At 39.2% G+C, this 20,560-nt stretch overlaps 2 protein-coding genes across 2 annotated transcripts; both read right to left on the minus strand.

The window, feature by feature from the left end:
- Nucleotides 1-3,179: 3,179 nt before the first annotated feature.
- On the minus strand, nt 3,180-4,010 carry LOC311144453 (homeobox protein koza-like; the record flags this gene model as incomplete). The annotated part of the gene is made up of 2 exons (XM_084180473.1): nt 3,180-3,586; nt 3,809-4,010. 2 exons carry the CDS (start codon nt 4,008-4,010, stop codon nt 3,180-3,182), a joined length of 609 nt encoding a protein of 202 aa, XP_084036599.1.
- An 11,798-nt stretch (nt 4,011-15,808) lies between these two features.
- On the minus strand, nt 15,809-18,222 carry nkx2.7 (NK2 transcription factor related 7; the record flags this gene model as incomplete). Its single annotated transcript, XM_084180468.1, has 2 exons — nt 15,809-16,383; nt 17,937-18,222. 2 exons carry the CDS (start codon nt 18,220-18,222, stop codon nt 15,809-15,811), a joined length of 861 nt encoding a protein of 286 aa, XP_084036594.1.
- Between the last annotated feature and the right edge of the window lie 2,338 nt (nt 18,223-20,560).

Here is a 20,560-nt window from a genome sequence, read left to right on the forward strand (position 1 = left end):
CGTACTTTGGTGCGAAAAGTGCAAATCAATCCCAGAACAACAGTAAAGGACCTTGTGAAGATGCTGGAGGAAACAGGTACAAAAGTATCTATATCCACAGTAAAACGAGTCCTATATTGACATAACCTGAAAGACCGCTCAGCAAGGAAGAAGCCACTGCTCCAAAACCGGCATAAAAAAGCCAGACTACGGTTTGCAACTGCACATGGGGACAAAGATCGTACTTTTTGGAGAAATGTCCTCTGGTCTGATGAAACAAAAATAGAACTGTTCGGCCATAATGACCATCGTTATGTTTGGAGGAAAAAGGTGGTTGCTTGCAAGCCGAAGAACACCATCCCAACCGTGAAGCACAGGGGTGGCAGCATCATGCTGTGGGGGTGCTTTGCTGCAGGAGGGACTGGTGCACTTCACAAAATAGATGGCATCATGAGGAAGGAAAATTATGTGGATACAGTGAGGGGAAAAAAGTATTTGATCCCCTGCTGATTTTGTACATTTGCCCACTGACAAAGAAATGATCAGTCTATAATTTTAATGGTAGGTTTATTTGAACAGTGAGAGACAGAATAACAACAACAAAATCCAGAAAAACGCATGTCAAAAATGTTATAAATTGATTTGCATTTTAATGAGGGAAATAAGTATTTGACCCCCTCTCAATCAGAAAGATTTCTGGCTCCCAGGTGTCTTTTATACAGGTAACGAGCTGAGATTAGGAGCACACTCTTAAAGGGAGTGCTCCTAATCTCAGCTTGTTACCTGTATAAAAGACACCTGTCCACAGAAGTAATCAATCAATCAGATTCCAAACTCTCCACCATGGCCAAGACCAAAGAGCTCTCCAAGGATGTCAGGGACAAGATTGTAGACCTACACAAGGCTGGAATGGGCTACAAGACCATCGCCAAGCAGCTTGGTGAGAAGGTGACAACAGTTGGTGCGATTATTCGCAAATGGAAGAAACACAAAAGTACTGTCAATCTCCCTCGGCCTGGGGCTCCATGGAAGATCTCACCTCGTGGAGTTGCAATGATCATGAGAACAGTGAGGAATCAGCCCAGAACTACACGGGAGGATCTTGTCAATGATCTCAAGGCAGCTGGGACCATAGTCACCAAGAAAACAATTGGTAACACACTACGCCGTGAAGGACTGAAATCCTGCTGCGCCGCAAGGTCCCCCTGCTCAAGAAAGCACATATACAGGCCCGTCTGAAGTTTGCCAATGAACATCTGAATGATTCAGAGGAGAACTGGGTGAAAGTGTTGTGGTCAGATGAAACCAAAATGGAGATCTTTGGCATAAACTCAACTCGCGGTGTTTGGAGGAAGAGGAATGCTGCCTATTTTTGACATGCATTTTTTCTGGATTTTTTTGTTGTTATTCTGTCTCTCACTGTTCAAATAAACCTACCATTAAAATTATAGACTGATCATGTCCTTGTCAGTGGGCAAACGTACAAAATCAGCAGGGGATCAAATACTTTTTTCCCTCACGGTATATTGAAGCAACATCTCAAGACATTAGTCAGGAAGTTAAAGCTTGGTCGCAAATGGGTCTTTCAAATGAACAATGACCCCAAGCATACTTCCAAAGTTGTGACAAAATGGCTTAAGGACAACAAAGGGAAGGTATTGGAGTGGCCATCACAAAGCCCTGACCTCAATCCTATAGAAAATGTGTGGGCAGAACTGAAAAAGCGTGTGCGAGCAAGGAGGCCTACAAACCTGACTCAGTTACACCAGCTCTGTCAGGAGGAATGGGCCAAAATTCACCCAACTTATTGTGGGAAGCTTGTGGAAGGCTACCTGAAATGTTTAACCCAAGTTAAACAATTTAAAGGCAATGCTACCAAATAATAATTGAGTGTATGTAAACTTCTGACCCACTGGGAATGTGATGAAAGAAATAAAATCTGAAATAAATCATTCTCTCTACTATTATTCTGACATTTAACATTCTTAAAATAAAGTGGTGATCCTAACTGACCTAAGACAGGGAATTTTTACTAGGATGACATTTAAGGAATTGTGAAAAACTGAGTTTAAATGTATTTGGCTAAGGTGTATGTAAACTTCCGACTTCAACTGTATCTCTCAGATATAGGACAGACACTTCATAACAAAGTTCCTTTAGATTTTTGGGGAGACTATCTATTGTTCCATGTAGTGAATCTGTTATTCAATGCGTTTGTATGGGCTAATAGCAGCAAGGCCAAAATATTTTTTTCATCAAGTAAATGCTAAATGATCCTTGGATGACCTTCTTAAAACAATTCCATATAGCTTAGTAGAACCCCCCCCCCCCCCCCGGCTTAGACAGAGCTTAGACTCTAGTTTTTTTTTAAAGACATGTTGATGTCGAATTGAGTCTCAGTTTAAATGGATGCATAGGGGCTCTTTATCTGTTAAAGAAGCCAAGCATCGTTGTTTAGAGAAGGCCCTCATCACTCATGTTTTCCAGCCAAACCCTTATCTGCTCATGCAATTTGCTAGTATTATCAGAGTTTAACTACAGGTACAACCATTGTTTGCCTCTGGCAACAGTTTCTGTAGACCATATTTCAAGTATTCATTCCTGCATGGAAGTATATATATTCAGTTTAAAGCAACACTCATGGCTCCTCCAGGGAGAGGTGTTTGGCAAGGAATTGCAAAATGACTGTTGAGTCACACCTTATTTCCACAACCAGCCCATGGCCCATTACATAGTGTTCTTTATCTTAATCACCTCAGAGCTCAGAATAGTGCAATTTATGCTTGCTTAGCTGTAACTCAGCAAAATGGAAAGAGTAAACTTGAGTACACACTGTTTCATTTTCAATAACCATCACTAGGCTACTTTCTAAATTAAATGATGAGCTGCATGGGTACTGACAAATTTAGCACGATTTCTATTACTATAGCTGGCAAAACTTTTCATAGACCTTGACACTACAATATCCTTTGAATTACTTAGTCTCAATTTCAAATCAGTCACCCTTTATTTTCTTGCAACATAAATTTGAATAAAAATAAATAAAAATAAATGACAGCTGACAGTTTATGACATAGGTAGGTTACAGTGTATAGCCATAGAAAAGTAGATTATGAAAAAATATGACAAGTTACTCTGCTGAATAGATCAAATACCTATGTTACCATATTGACATGAATATTGTCCAGTATATTTAATGTTCACCATAGTGTTGGTCTCCATGTGCGATTAAAGTCATACACATATGGTCGGTATTGATATGTTTTGTACAACGTGGTGAGAAGTGATGCTCTGACTAAATCGTCCTCTGTACATAGTCCTTCTGACTTTTGAAATATGTCCTTATAGTACTCCGTAGCTTGCTGCTTGCGTTTGGTTTTGTATCTTCTGTTCTGAAACCAGATTTTAATTTGCGTCTCGGTCAGTCTCAAGGTGTTGGCAAGATGGGCTCTTTCAGGAGCGGACAGGTACTTCTGGTGGTTAAATGTAGTCTCCAGTTCTAGCACTTGCAGATGCGTAAAGGCAGCGCGCGAGCGCTTCTGTTTGCCCGCTGATGTAAAACTTTTCATAGCATCTGGGGTGCTGGAACTAGAGCTGGCAATGGAATCTGTAAAAGAGAGTCATGATTAGCCCGTTTGTGGTGTGGTGGCTTTGCGTCAAAAGTTGGCAATTGACAGGTGAGCTGCCTACTCCACAGGTTCATATATCGAATATTCCCTTTTATAAATTTGTGTGATTCCAGGGAATCTGGCACACCATGGTCAATCAATCAATTTGCGTATAGGCTACACTTTCTTTAAGTAGCCTAAATAAGATCCAATGTGCTCACCTTTCCGCGCTCCAAATGCTGTATGCTGTGCCCAAAGTTCCACTGACTGTGATACCTGATCGGGCTGTTGGTTATTCCATTGAGCGCATCCCTCCTTGGACTTGTGTGAAGAAGAGCATGGAAAGTTTAGCAGTGTCTTATCTTTAATGGACAAGATGTCCTCGATTAAAAATGAAGTTAGTGGCTTGACGGTCTCCGACATTTCTGCAGTTAGTAATCCACTTTATTGGCCAACGAATGTAGACTAAGGCTTGAATGAAACACGCAAGCCAAGTACGGAATGTTGCACCGGACACTTGGCTAACTCATAACTTACTGGTGCCTTAATTTATACTAGTGCTGTAGTGGTCATGAGCAGCGATTGGCGAGGCGGGTCTTCTCGTCGACGCAAATGTCTCTCTGCCCCATGGCAAAATGATTAGAATTGCTAAATTTGTCCCCAAAAGGTTGGAGCCGGCACTGTGTTGATGTCACTAGATTTCAGTTTAGTCATTTAGCAGACAATCTTATCCAGAGCGACTTAGAGGAGCAATTATGGTTAAGTGCCTTGCTCAAGGGCACAGACAGATTTTTCACTAAGTCGGCTCGGGGATTCGACCCAGTGAATTTTCGGTTACTGGCCCAACACTCTTAACCACTAGGCTACCTGGCGCCCATATGACCTAGATGACACTAATGATAGGAACAGATCTGCTGTGCTCAGTTTACATTGATTTATTATTTTAAAATCTCTTTATGTCATGGCAGCTCATGTGTGTGACTTCATGATAAAGTAAAATTAACCATTCTATAAATAATATTGCATGGATGAAATTATTAATATTGCTTTTTATTTGTTAGTACAATAAATTAAATGCACATCTGCATTTACCAGTGTCTCCCTGATCTTTAGAAATCTTTAGAAATAGCAGGATGAATGAATAAAATATTACTGTTCAATAGTGGAAATACTATTGTGATGTGATCAGATAGGACTTGGAAGATCATTTACATTTTAGTCATTTAGCAGATGCTCTTATCCAGAGCGACTTACATGAGCAATTAGGGTTAAGTGCCTTGCTTAAGGGCACAGCGACAGATTTTTCACCTAGTCGGCTCTGGGATTAGAACCAGCGACCTTTCGGTTACTGGCACAACGCTCTTACCCACTAAGCTACCTGCCGCCCAGATCTGGGGATGTGACCCTTTGTCTTGTGCGCGTTATTGCAGCTGTGAGATGTATTACTGTGAGATTTATTACTAAGTGTGTGTAACAGGATAGCCATATTCATTACAGCCATGGCCTGGGTTTAAGGCCCCTGTTACCTCAGGTCTAGGGGAGTAAGTGACCCTTGTGTCTGCGCCTGCAGTGGGCTGCCAGTGCCAGGGGGGGGTCAGGGTGGGTGGCCAGCCGTCTTGGAGGGGGTAATGTGTTCAGCAGATTTAGGCCGGCTCCTTAACCGACAAATACATTGTTCAATGGCTGTTTGTTTGTTGTGCTCTACCATTTTCTGCCTGACCTCTGCCTGGGAAAGGGGGGTGTTGCAGTGGCACTAGCCCTTGTAGAATTGAGGCTCTGTTTGTAATAACAATAATCTAGGGATGACAAACAGATCCGTTTTCCTCCACATGCCCTCTTCCCTCGCCTATTACCTCCATCAGCTTCCCTTGACATCTCTCTTCCCTACCACACCACGGAAAGCTAATCATTCTTCGTTTAATTTTACTTTCCCTTTTTTTTATTGTTACACTGCAGGTCAGATGCAAATAACATGTTTGCTTTAGAGATATACTTTAATTTATTGTCAATTCATAATACCCCCACTTATGTTTATTCCCCTGATTTTATATGACAGATTGGATCTCAACAGAGGTCAGGTTGATTTAAGTTACCTTTCTAAGTAGATCATGTAGTCTAGTACTTTAAGTAGAAAAACTTTACCAGAGCAGGGATATTTTAGGGTCTAACTTCATTTCAAACATGAGTTGCTTTCATGTAAACATTGTATTAAGATGTTTTGTTTGATAAGGTTCACCTTAAATTCTTTCTCTGTGTGCCTCTCTCCCCCAGCTCCCTCTGTGAGTAAGTTTCACTGTATATCTTCTCACAGTGCCTTTATCCCGTGTGTACGTCTTTGAGTCTCTTTCCTGTTTAATGTTTTCCCCCCGATGCCTATCTTAATTGTAAATGCACAAACGCTGTTTATCCAGTATACTGGCTATGTCATCCTCTACCCTGACTATTAAACAAGCTGTGTAATTAAGATAGCATTTCTCATATCATGTGGACGCTGGTCTCTGTCTCTCCTGTAGACCACCATTGTGTGCCTAAAGCTCATAGGATGGTGCAGATATGTAGTAGCTTTCTCTTAGCTGGCCCCACACAGCCACACCAGATGTTGGCTTGTTAGAATCTGACCCTTTAGCCTAGGAAGGCATTAGTCTTCCACCCTACATAATAATGTGTTACAGTCTGTTGTTTTGTTTCCACCCAGTCAAGATGTCTTGGTTTGGACTATCAGACTTCTCTTTTTTTTATTCAGGACCTCAGTGCTATGTTCCTGACTGAGATGAGTGAATAGTTCAATATGAAACAAAATGGATGTGGATATTTTGCATGTTTTACCTTATAAGCAAAGATTTTTTATAACTAACCCAAGATAGACCAGAGCCTGTCATTTCCAATTGAAGCAAATTCATAATAGTGGGCTGAACAAGCAAGGAGGTGGCAGAGCTAAACACGAGCTAGCGAGATCCTATTGACGGGTTCTAGCATATATTTGCATATGTCCGTTAAGGAACGCCTACTCTGTGAAACGCGTGTGTGCAATAACTCAATTCGCCCTTGCACTCCTTCTAAACAACGCAATTAAAAATAAAAAAAACTTTGGCAAAGGGTGTCTACAAAACGCAGCCCACTCTGTTTGTTACAGATTTTAGTTTGGAAACAGAAAACCGTATGTAGAGAAAAAGTTTCAGTGATAAGAAAATGAGCAGAATGTCGGCCAAAATCCATCGGACTCCATGTTCTCCCACTGCCGGCCACTGGGCTTCTTCTCATCACCATATTTGGTCGTGTGTGGAAACGCCAACCGGATGCTTCACATTTATACATCCGGTGAAATACTGTGTCTGGCTCATTGTTCTATCTGTGTTATTAGTAGGCCTACAGTATCAATTGTATTTTGTGTAATTCATATTATTTGTAATTAATATAATAATACATTACACATTTAATTTATAAATCACTTTTCTCCACGTTTTGCCTCTATACAGCACCATAAAAAGTTCTAAAAAGTTGTCCAGATGTTCCATGTTTCATTATATGTAATTAGTCTTTCTAACATCTACTGTATCTCGAAGTGGAGATGCCTTCTATTGGTGCAAATGCAGCACAGCACAGGATCCAATACTTATCTCTTCCTTGGCACATAGGTCAAAAAAGAAGAAGATAGATGTACCATATAAATGTTGCAGGTAGGATCAGGTGCAGAAGTTGTGATTTTATTTACAGATGACAATAGGGATCCAGACGTTCAATTTACAAAGTAATCATCATTGATATTTACAAAGTTCTCTGTATAACTTAAATGAAAAGAAAATGCCAGCAGTTAAACCTGCCTATTCCATAAGACTAAGGTTGGGTTATGCTCACGTAGCCCCTCCTCCCTAGTAGGCCTACCACAATCAAAATGACAATGAACCAGTTAAAGCTAGAATCCTTAGTTGAAACAATAACAAAGCGACACTCTGCCTCTATTTTCGTAAAAAGCTGACGGATGGGCCTGGAGAAATGTAACCACTCTCAAATTCATAGACGGAGCCATGGATGCAAGGAATGACCATCCATGATATCAATATTTTAGTTTTAACCATGCTTTAAGGCTATACAGTGTTTGCTTACATTTACCTAGTTTACAAACATTGGAGTAAAACAAGCTTATATGTTGGGTTTTGATGGGGTACGAGTCGTACAACAGTCAACCTAAGCTCATGAGGCATGTATAAGTTAAATTCTTGAAGAAACAATGGGTATATATCATTAATTTATAAGACAAAAAAATGGATCTATCAACTGCAGATTCTTGCTTTAACTGGTAATCAACATAAAAGGAACGTTCCAAAATCCTTCATTAGGCTACACTGTAGGCCTATAATAATAGTCCAAAGAAGACATAATCATCACCAGAACCCTTTGATAAAAGAAACGTCAACGTAATTTAATTCCCAATTTACAGTCCACTCATTTACAATATTGACGTCCTGGCGGGAAGGCCACGTATGAAGATTGGAACACGCCAGCGCACACACACGTTACTTCGACAGGTAGGCTACAGGACCAGGCATTTAACAGAAGAGGATGGAAATAAAATAAAATGAACTTCTTCCTCGTGAGTCTTGCGAATATTCATGTGCACTATAAACATTGTGCCTACTCAGAGGAGAGGAAATGGTAGGTAAATGAAATGCAACAATAGCATATATCATACCTAGCCCTTGATCATGTCTCTCAGTTCCATTACATTACACGTAAGTCATTGGAAGAAGGCATCTTCTGTACGGGGGTGTTTTGTTAACAGCCTGACGCTCGGTCTGAACATTAACAGGCATGGCTTGCGGTACGGTATTGGAAGCATAATGACCTTATCTTTCATATCAGCGAGAAATAATAATACAAAAAAAAGGTTAAACTGATACACACCTTTATAGGGTTAAGGTTCCCACACAGCCATATTTCCATGTTACAGCGCTTGTTTTCAGAAAACAGAGGGAAGACAGTTGACTACCTGTGCTAATTAGCTATCTGTGTTTCTGAACACTGAAGACAGACGCCACAAACGTGTTGTCACTGAAAAATGTTGTTGCTGAAAAGTCTTGTCGGCTGCAACTGTGTTAAAACCGGTTAAAATAGTGTACAGTAGGTTTATATTTAGCATTTGTGAAATTAATTTGATGTGATATGTAGAGGGCTTTATGTTTCTAGAACCATAACAATTGAGAATAGATTCACGTTTAGATGGAGTATTTGGCTGTTTTGGCTGCCAGAGCCAATTCGCCTCCATACAGAACGTGTAAGGTCATTGGACTATAAGGAGTAATGTTTGGCTCCTTTAGTCCATTTTTGGGCCAGGCCTAAATATAACATTTTAGGCTATAGGACGAAAAGAAAAGCAAACAAAACAATAGGCCTGAGATTCACAGAAAGTATGATTTAACCTTCTGCTATTTCCAAAGTTCCAACTGATTCAACTTGCTGTAAGGAGATATTTGTGGTTCACCTGACATAAATGTAGTCCCATGTGGCTCAGTTGGTAGAGCATGGCGCTTGCAACACCAGGGTTGTGAGTTTGATTCCCACAGGGTGCCAGTATGAAAAAATAAAAATTAATGTATGCACTCACTAACTGTAAGTCGCTCTGGACAAGAGTGTCTGCTAAATGTAATAATTCAAACAGTACAAAATCTTGCAATTCTCGCTTCCTCAACTTGACATGTAGACCCTGGCCTGTCCTGGGTCGAAAAAGCACTAGGCAAGCATGTCTCTCTGCTAGTGCCCTCTCCAAACTCCCACCAATTGAGAGCACTTTGTTCCGCATTGAAAGAGTTTGATTTGTTAAAACTATATTGCATATTATCTGACAACAATTAGTGTTACACCATTCCATTCCTATACCGTTTATTGCAACATTTTATAAATTTGTTTCATTTTGGTATGATATAGCTTTCAAAAACTCTAGACGGCATTCTGCCTTCTCCCTACAGTTTTCAGCCATTAGCTTCACCCACGACTGGCTCATGTGAACTACAATCCTAAGCTGCATTTTAACATTTAGAAACATCAATAATCATCGTTTGCGACACAGCTTTCGAAGCATATGGCCCTTATCTTTCATCTTACTGTAGCAGTTTTGCACAGATCCATACAGCTATGGGTGCCTCCATCTAACGAAACTATACTTCCGCTACACTTCCCGAGTTACGCTTACACACAGGTGTTCGGCGCATGCTAGATAGCTAATTAGCACAGGTGGTCGCCTCTGTCTTCCGTCTGTTTTCCGTAAACAAGTGCTATAACATGGAGATATGGCCGTGTGGGAACATGAACCCTAACCCTATAAAGGTGTGTAGTAATTTAACCTTTTCTAAAATGTTTTATTTATAGCTGCCTGATATGAAAGATACGTTCCTTATGTTTCCAAAACCGTACCGATGCGTGTAAGAGCAAGCGTCGTGGCTCTTAACAAAAATTCCCCCGGCCAGAAGATGCATACTAAAGGTAGTTAGAATCTATGTATAGGGTAATTTAGGCCTACCTATATGCATATGTTCTTTGTTTTCAAGAATCAATCAAGTAATAATCTACACATAGCAAAAAGTCAATTGAAACCGATCATCACTGCACTGTTGTCATAATTTATATACCGTGATATGTTATGAATCTTGTGTCAGTGAGAAATGTAAAAAATGAAACATTTAATGATTGCTGTAGTGAGACAGCCAGGCTTGAAAGGATTTTCACACTTACAACAAGTGTTGTGACCTTTTTGTTGTGTAGCAGCACTTTGTTGCTGTTTTCATTGCAAGGGTGCCATAAAAGTGGGGTCATGCTATTCTGAGGAAGTTGGTTATCTCTATTTAGGAAAAATGTTATGATTACTGGTGTAGTTATTAAGTAGATGAGAAAATATTATTTCAGATGTTGTTTATTTAGTAGATAGAGAATGAATATACCTGCTCTTCTGCCTGTATGTCAGTGGTATTTTGTGTGTCAACGGCTAATTTGTGTTGGCTCAGAGTCTGACATAGTTGACAGTTATGATGATTCTAGGAGGAGAGCCACCTATCCCTGTTGGCTTTGAACATTGTCTTCAGCCAGTCAGGCTCGTGGTTCTGCCTGTTTATATTGTCTGAATCTGTAGCGATACAGTATGGTGGTCTCGCCAGCAGAGGGGGCTCCATGGCCAAAAGGTAATCAGTCACTGCATGTACAGTATACACTGTAGAGGGGAGTGAACATGGGGATGGATATGGATTACGCCTGGTTGGTTGTCATCTTGAAATTAGTTGCAGTGTTATGGCAGAAGGCTCCATTGCAAATATATTTGGTTGATTTGCACACTAAACCAAAAGAGGCTGGTGGGAGGAGCTATAGGAGGACGGGCTCATTGTAATGTCTGGAATGGAATTAATGTAATGATGTCAAACATCCAGTTTCCATATGATTTATGTGTTTGATACCGTTCAATTTATCCATTCCAGCCATTACAATGAGCCTGTCCTCCTATAGCTCCCACCAGCCTCCTCTGTACTAAACGTTCCAACCTGAATTATCTTTCACATGCAATTTTGTTGATATCTTTTACTGTTTTCTTATTTTAGCTAGATCGACAGGAAATCTGAAATGTACTATGGCTACTGTTTGGTTAATGTTTGGATAATGTAGAAAAACACAGCCACAATATAGGGATATAGCTAGAAGTAAAGGAGGACGGCAATGTAATATCTCTCCTAATTTTTATCCCTGACTAAATAGCCATTGGGTATTTACTGACTTACTTACTTAATTACTTAGGCCCATAGTAAGTAAGTAAGTGAAAAGCCTTTGGTGGGCTACCTGTATCACCTCCTCATGGTGTGATTGTAGTCATCATCATGAATGAACAGTGGTGTCAGTATCAAGACATTTCCAATGGCCACATTCCATAGCGTTACATTGTTCTGTGTATATCTTTCATACTTTTATCCCAATAACAGAAAACATTGAGATGGCATGCCTCCATTTCAATTACATCTCTGGTCATGAACACTGTTGACACAGTTTTACAACTGTTATTCTATTCAACATACTTTTAATCCTGCGACACAGAATTCAGTCATTAGTGGGATAGATGGAAGAGTATTGGTTAAATAGAGAGAAGTCAAAGTTATTTTCTAACTGTTTTCACAACAGCATCAAACAACGTATCTATAGCAACAGCACACATATGAGTTGTTTAAAGTTGTTGAGAAATGTTGTCTTTCCAGTATTTCAGTAAGTTGCAGCACATCCTAGCCAGGGGACAAAAGAGTGTTTATGAATGGTAGACAGTTGAGTGATGCGTCTTGAGTAAGAGCATGTCCATCTGCAGATGTTTAGATCTAGGCCATGAGGGGGAAGTGCTTGAGTCCTGGTTTGATTTGCACAAAATGTTCTAAACATCGCTTGAAATCACAGATGAAGATCAGGATGATTCAGTTGTGGGATGGTTGGAACATAATTACAAATCATTTGTAGACTGCAAATTGACTGCAAGAAGCCCAAATATATATAATATTTGACTAAAACATAATCATTTCAAACCTTGCTTGCATTTGTATACGATCAGATGTCTCTCTATTATGCGTGGGAATACTTGGGAACCGGTTTCCAAAATTAAAATCACTTGATGCTGATTTCCTAGTGTTTTTACAGTCTTTTATCTCCAACAATATATATATATATATATATATATATATATATATATATATATATATATATATATTTTTTTTTTACATATATATATATACTGTAAATTATATATAATTAAAAAAATGTGCTCAGAAAACTTCAGGGGGCAAATAAAACAATCTGCGGGCCAAATTCTGCCCGCAAGGCTGACAGTTGGGGAATCCTGATTTAAAGGGATAGTTCACCCAAATTACAGTCCATGCTTTGGTTTTGTTTCCATATCACCGTTTCCACATGGTAATGTTTTAGCATTTGTGGCACAAATTCCATTCAAGTCATGAGATCGATATTACAATTTTTCGCGCATCATGTCCAAATCATCCGAAGATATCTAAAATGTATTGTGCAGCTCAACAAAATCCCTTATAGATGTTTGGAATATGATGTGCGATAAATGCTAATATCGGTCCCATGACTTGAATGGGATTTGTGCCACCAATGCTAAAACGTTAGCATGTAGAAACGGTGCCAGGGAAACTAAACCAAACCATGGATTGCTGTCTTACCTTGTCCATAGACTTATTTTCTGGCTGAAAACCATGTTAACGCATTGAACAGCTTAAAAAAAAAAACATGAGTCTGGCTTTAAACTCAAATTCATATTGGTCTGTGGATGCATTATGTATTAATAAGTCATGTATTAAAAATGGTTGATCAATTCTTGCCAATTTGTACTTATTTTGTTTGTACTACTAAATTGTCAACATTCTAGATGTTGGTCACTACATACATAATATTTTGTGCCTTTCTTACACACATATATACACTACCGGTCAAAAGTTTTAGAACACCTACTCATTCAAGGGTTTTTCTTAATTTTTTACAATTTTCTACATTGTAGAATAATAGTGAAGACATCAAAACTATGAAATAATGTAGAAAATAGTAAAAATAAAGAAAAACCCTTGAATGAGTAGGCGTTCTAAAACTTTTGACCAGTAGTGTACATTATATCCTAGATGGTATTAACATTCTTGAACTTACTGATCATGTGTTCTTTGAGATTATCTCAGGTTAATGACTCATACATTTCACTGTCTGATATCTTTGATGTAAAGACTTGAGTGGCAGAGCTGAATCTATAAATCCCAATGACTACACCACTGTATGATGTTTTCCCTGGCTGAACCTTTTTGCTCCAGTCCAGTACAAAATGATCTTTGTGACAGCATGGCTCACAATTGGATCAGTGTTTAATGCACTCCCCTTATCAAAGTAAATGTGTTTTGTGTCCATTTTGATACATCAGTTAGAACAAGTTATTTTCATGGAGTTTGAACAATTTAGATTACAGCATACCGGTAACTAGTCTTCAATTCCAGAGCAAGCACCTCAATATAAATAACATTACTTCGGTCCAAATTGGGTATCTGATTTTTAATCAACATTGTGAAAGAAATCCATTCATTTCAAGCCTCAGAAGGGTGGCCTTCTCTGTGATGACTACAGATCAGAGATGGATACAGCATCTGCCATTTATAGTCTGCTTTATTCTGCCCGTGATGTAAGCCCTAAACCGGATGATGAGCCCAGGTCTTTGAAAAGGGTGTGTAATGCATCCCCATTCTCTGAGTCTCATCTCGCCCTTAACAAAGTGCCAACCTTATTCCATCTCCTCCTCAAACTGAGCTTCCGACACACACATCTTATCTGATCTTCTCAAGAGGTCTTGGTCTCCACTCTGTCTGCTGCTAAATTCTGCTCTGAGACACTCTCTCCCTTATCTCAGCTCTGATGCGCCTCAGCTCACAACTATCTCTGCCCCACAGGGCTCAGGCAGGCAGCCACATAGGGAATCCACATTCACAGGTTGGCTACCAAATAAAACCACTATTTGAATGATTAAATTGATAAATCGATCCATTCTATTATATATTTTGTCCTTCTATTTCATTATAAATAAAGTTACATTTCAATCATTGAATAAGCATTTCAAAAACGTTATGTTTCAAACAATCAGAAATGCCAACAAATAATTTTACATTTGATAAAAATAGAATTATAGAGCTGTAATTGAATTTTAGGTAAGCAGAATATAAATACATAAGATACAATGCAGTAGGCTACATATAGCTTTATCACGAAATCTGTTATTTTCAAGTCTTGACGGGAATGGGCAAATTTGGTGCACTTTAGGCTACATTCACTGATAGTTATCTAAACTGTGCAATCCAGTTAGCACAAGTGGTGCTAGTAGTCTATCTCCCTCCTATCGATGGCTGACAGGTTAGATTGGAAGCTGTTTCCCTATTTGATTGAAAGTTAAGAGGAAAAGAGCCACTGTGTCTACGAGTTTGTTTACCTTTACCCAAGGTCCATGACAGGACAGGCTCCTCGGCCTTATCGCGTGTGACATTGTTCAGCGGCTTTGTCGACGGAACAATAATGACCTTTTGGTTTGATAGCATTAAGATTGTGGAACCATTTAAATCGTTGGGCTTATGTCAGGTCATATGTCAGGTCATATGTCAATATAGTGATACATTTAGCAACAATTTATATGGTCTAACAATATAAAACGAACGTTTGAAAAACATGAAAATGCTATTTTACAATCAGTGAGGAAAAGTGAGCTTTGTGTTTTTTTTTTCGTTTTCAGGATAAAGAAAACAAAACTTAATTCGTTAAGGAGAAAAAGTACAGCAGTAGCGTGTTGATTGTAATTTTCGTTAATTGGATCAGCAATTAGTCCTACCACATTACAAATAGGCTATTTGAAGAAGCCTAATCTCAGTTTGTGCCGAATATAGGTTTAGGCTATTAATTGTCAACGTCAACTCAATTCAGACCCAAATTCGTAAGCTAAATTCAGGCTCAACGATGAAAACCCTATAATGGTTTCATAAAGAGATCAACGAACGACGCTACTAATAGAGATGAAGCAACGTTATAGGCTATTTGTTTTGGGCCATTTATCCCCTGCATAGAGCAACCCCAAACCTTTATTATCAATTTGGCCGTATTATAATAATAATAATAATAATACAACTATAATTGTATTTTAACAAGACAAATTATACAATTATAATACAATTAGTAGTAGTATATTCCCATTAGGCCTACCTTTTACTGTTGATATTGTTGTTTGTCGTTTTAATCGTTTGTGTTATTGTTGTAAACATACTTGTAGGTCTAATACAAGTCTAAATAGAATATGATTGGGTTGCAGAGAGAGGATGGCGTGATCTCACAGCACAATGAAATATTAAATCAAGGTTTATTGTCATATACAAAAAGCCCATGTCTTGAACAAAGACCGTCAGAGCAATATAATCAACTTAGTTAAATAAGCTAAACAAAACTAAATAGTTAAACAAGAAATTATAGTAGACCAATACACATAGTTAGAATAAAACACATATAGGCTAATATAAAAGTTTTTAACAGTATATGCCTACACTTGGATTTGCCTACAGGCCTATTTGTTGACGCTTTCCACAAGTAACCTTGCAGCTGCATAGCCAAACCTAAACAAAAACCTAAACAAACAAAAAACTTTGATGAGAGTTGGGTGGTTGTTTTGAAATAGTTTCTCACCACGCTCTTATCCCCGGTAATGTTGCCTGAGAGTGTCCTTGTTGGAAAGGCCCCTCTACACTTTCCATGAGGTTCATGTCAACTATATGGTTGTTGGACATTTGCGTGGCACTTGGTATGGATTGCATACTCGGATAACTGCAACCATATGAGTTATTACCATATCCATATAAGGGATTGTAAGAGCCAATTGTCACATTGTATGGTGCTAAATGAGATCCTCCCATGCACGGTTTGCCATCTCGAACCAACACGGGCACTGCCACCCTTCGTGGTGGAGGTGGGTATCCAGCCAATTCCAGAGACTTGTCTTGTCTTTGCCGCTTGCACTTGTACCTCCTGTTTTGAAACCAGATTTTGACTTGAGTAGAAGTAAGCTTTAAAATATTGGCGAGGTGGTCCCGCTCTGGTGCAGAAAGGTACCTCTGCTGTTTGAAGCGCCGTTCCAGCTCAAAAACCTGCGTTTGGGAAAATAGCACTCGTGGCTTTCTGCGCAATCTTTGCTTTGGCTTGTCTGAATAGGTATTGTCATTTTCCCCATCACAACCCATCGAATCGTCAAGAAGCATACCTGCAATAATAAGAAATAGCGATGTTAGACACATACCTTCATTGGAAAACTGCCTAGTGAAAAACGTCCCACTGGGCACAGACGTCAGTTTTGATTTACATTTGGTCGTCAACTAACGTGAATTCAACGTGAAATCAACAAAAAAAATCACCATGTCATTGTATTTAGGTTAAAAGTTGGGTAAATAAATACGAAATGACCTTACATTGATGACTTTTTGCAAATCCAAACAGTTTTCCACGTTGATTCAACGTCATCACGTTGTTTTTGGGGGGTTGAAATGACGTGGAAACAACGTTGATTCACCCAGTTTTTTGCACAGTGGGTTAGGCCTACTTCAATTGAAATTGTTGCATCACATGCATACCCAGCAATGTCACAGTATGAAGCTCACACGGAAATTAATTTAAATGTGGTGAGAAGGTAAATTCATTACCCTTTACTAGCCTTTATTTTCTCCTATAGGTAGGCCTCGTCATTGCCATGAACTTATGTTTGGAAAACATTTCCAAAATAGCAGGTTTAGCTAATTTATATATAAAAATGTAACGTCTATTAAAGTGGCAATCAGCAGTAGAAACAATAGCAAAGCGTCATACCCGCACCTGTTTCGTTAAAAAACGGAGGATGAGGCTGGAGAAATGTAACCATTCTCAAATTCATAGACAGAGCTATGGATGTAAGGACTGACCATCCATGATATAAACATGACAGTTTTAACCATGTTTTGAGGCTATATAGAGTTTGTTTACATTTGCTTTGTTTACAAACATTGGAGTAAAACAAGCTTATATTTTTGGTTCTGATGGGGTACGACAGTTGACATTTTTTACATTTTACATTTTAGTCATTTAGCAGACGCTCTTATCAGGAGCGACTTACAGTTAGTGAGTGCATACATTTTATTTTTTTCATACTGAAGAACCAAGCTCATGAGAAATTAATATGTTATATTCTTCAAGAATCAATGGGTACATATCATTAATTTATAAGTACAAAAATGAATGTAGCAACTGCTTATTGCCCCTTTAAACAATGCTGATAATATTGTTCATGAAAATACAAATGTTGGGGGCATGAGCACTATATGTTGAGAGGCAGGCTGTCATGCAGCATCAAGAGGCAGGATTGGGGCCAAATCCAAATAGCCTAATTCAGGGTATTTACATTGACATTTTAGTCATTTAGCAGACGCTCTTATCCAGAGCGACTTACAGTTAGTGAATACATATATATATATATATTTTTTTTATACTGGCCCCCCGTGGGAATCGAACCCACAACCCTGGCGTTGCAAACGCCATGCTCTATCAACTGAGCTACATCCCTGCCGGCCATTCCCTCCACTACCCTGGACGACGCTGGGCCAATTGTGCGCCGCCCATGAGTCTCCCGGTCGCGGCCGGCTGCGACAGAGCCTGGATTCGAAAATTGACATTTTAATTCAGTTCTTGAATTGACAGAGGCCAATCGAATGATCTTTTCAGAAATATCTGTAATTGGATGTCAGCAGCCAGCGCTGCGTGTGTTTTAACGACATCGTTTTAATTTACCTGGGTCCCCATTTGTCTCCTCCTCAGCCGCTGAACTACAACTGCCCCTCAGGATGTCAACGTCCTCCGAACTCAGGCTGCATTTCATCTGTGTTCCCCCCGAGAAGCATGACTTATCCTGACTGTCAAGTAAGTCAAGGCTCCGAAGTGCACTGTGCATGCGCTGCAGAGACATCTGTGCGTCTTGATCTGGATAGAAGAATCCTTGGTGGGGGTGTTGTTGCTGCTCCATCTTTAGAATATCCTTCACCGAGAATGGCGTTGAAGTCACTGGACTGGGAAGCATCACTAGTTTATACAGAGGCTTATTTGTAAGACCGACAAATGTGTAACTGCACAGTTTCAGCGTGGTCAAATGAAATCAATCATACAACAGATATTAGCGGGTATCTCCAAATGTTCTTCAATAGGAATGTAATAATTCCTTAGATCTAAGTGAGTTGATAAGCACTGTCTGAGTCACTGTGAAAGTCAACCTGGTCTCACTATCATGTGTAGTAATATCAGAGCATACCTTTCAGCACTCCAGAAACCGTCTCCAAACTGCCAATAGCCAAGTGTGTGATGCGCCTGTCTCATGCACTTTAACCACTCCTTTATCTCATCTTACATGGTGACACGAGACATCTCACTTCATCTGGGTAAGGAGGGACAGAATGGGGGTGGGGTGCGAGGATGGGAAGTTATTAGGCCTATATTTTCTCCTAGCTATTGAGGATGATGATGAAGATGAATAACGTTTGTCTGTTGGACACTCTTATAAAAAAAGGTTCTGGATAGAATCAAAAAGGGTTGTATTGCTTGCTTCATACATGGCACCCCTAAAGGTTCTATATAGAACCATTTGGTGTTGTTTTTTTATCAGAACCCTGGGGGTTCTTCTTCACTGAACCAACATTGGTTCCATATAGAACCCTTGGGTTCCATATAGGGTTCTATACGGAACCAATTTAGGTTCTATATGGAACCTTTAAGTCTTCCTCATGCTTCCCTTAAAATACCTTTGCTTGAAAAAATGTTTGTCCCATCTTGAGACACCATAGCTTCCTAGAAATAGTCAGAATGAATCTAAGATAACTCAAGAAATCTGTCATTAATTTTGACGTTTTTGCCAAGGAGATCTTAGTTGTGCAATTTTACATCTAACTATGATGTTTGGTGCAGTATTTCTGAAGTGAAAAAATGTGCATGAACACGAGTTGTCTATTGTTGAATGACAACACACACTTCATTGAAGAATCCCTACTGTTGACCAATAACTGACGAAGGGCGTAGACTTAGGCTCCAGAACTTCTGCTTGCCTCGAGAAATATGTCTTGCACTCGCTAACTGTAAGTCGCTCTGGATAAGAGCGTCTGCTAAATGACTAAAATGTAAATGTAAATGTACCATATATGAAGCAAGACTACCATATAACCATTTATTTTCTAAGAGTGTATGATATGGACATTATAACTGAGATTATTGCAGAATAGTTTATATAGCCTAGGCTGATTGCGTTTTAAGAGGATTTTAGGATTTGAAGCAGATGTGCTTCTAATAGCAGCATCAACAATCTAAATTCAACTCGCAGCTGCGATATCTATCCATAACCAGACGGACTGCATGATCCCAAACCAGTCGCTCTCTAGTCATGCGCTTCTGTTGGGACAGGGTTGGTTACTCAATTGTTGTTCAGGTCTTCATGGTTGAGTGATCTTGCCCGGCAAGGTGGATGTCGCTCAGGTTTACACTGATGCTGACTTCCAACGACCTATTAGTATGCTTAGGCCACAACAAACAGTAACATTACACCTAATGTTGTGGAAGTGGAGAGGCCGCGGCGCCAGCCTGCAATGCTTGGCTAATGCTGAGACGCGCCGGAAGAGAAAAGAGAGACCAGGGTTTAACATTAATGAGTTCTTCCACTGCCCCAATGTAATAGACAGGTTAGGGTCTCATCTAATGCAGGGAATGGGAAATGTAAATAATAAATAAAGGCATTCACATATTTGACCCCAACGTCCAGAAGCTTTGCAATGCCTCCAAACATTTTCTTAAATGACGAAGAGCGTGCACATATGATATCTTATGATTTTAAACAAAACTTTTCGTTCAAGTCCAACAAGATGAATTCGAATAGGGTACCAGCAGTAGCATAAATACATAGCCCACAGTTGCACATGTTTCTGTCATTTATTTATCAGTCATGACAATCGAAATCGTCAGTAATCAAATCGAAATGCTTACAGTATATTCAGACTAAATAATTACTTATAATTTATGCATACTTTCCCCCAATCCATTCCCAATCTATTTCTCGACAATTTATCAAATGTAATAAATTGTTCCATGTAGGCCTTCCTGACCTTTATTTTAAAAGTTGTAAATGACTAGTACAAATAATGGAAAATACTACTTCATGCATGTATAAGCCTACTGTTTTAACCACTAATGATGTTGAACACAATTTTATTAATACAATATAGAATTTGACCCAAGTCAAAGAATATTAGAAGGTCCTGTCAACAATTTAATGAAATAGATTTGTTAATTTGATCAATGCTTTTCTGTTTTGTTAGGCTATTAGTAAATGTTTTTAGGCAATTTGTAGTGGCATCAGAAAACATTAATTTAAGTGTTTT

This window comes from Coregonus lavaretus (assembly GCF_964263955.1).
Source record: "Coregonus lavaretus genome assembly, chromosome: 17".
Lineage (NCBI taxonomy): Eukaryota > Metazoa > Chordata > Actinopteri > Salmoniformes > Salmonidae > Coregonus > Coregonus lavaretus.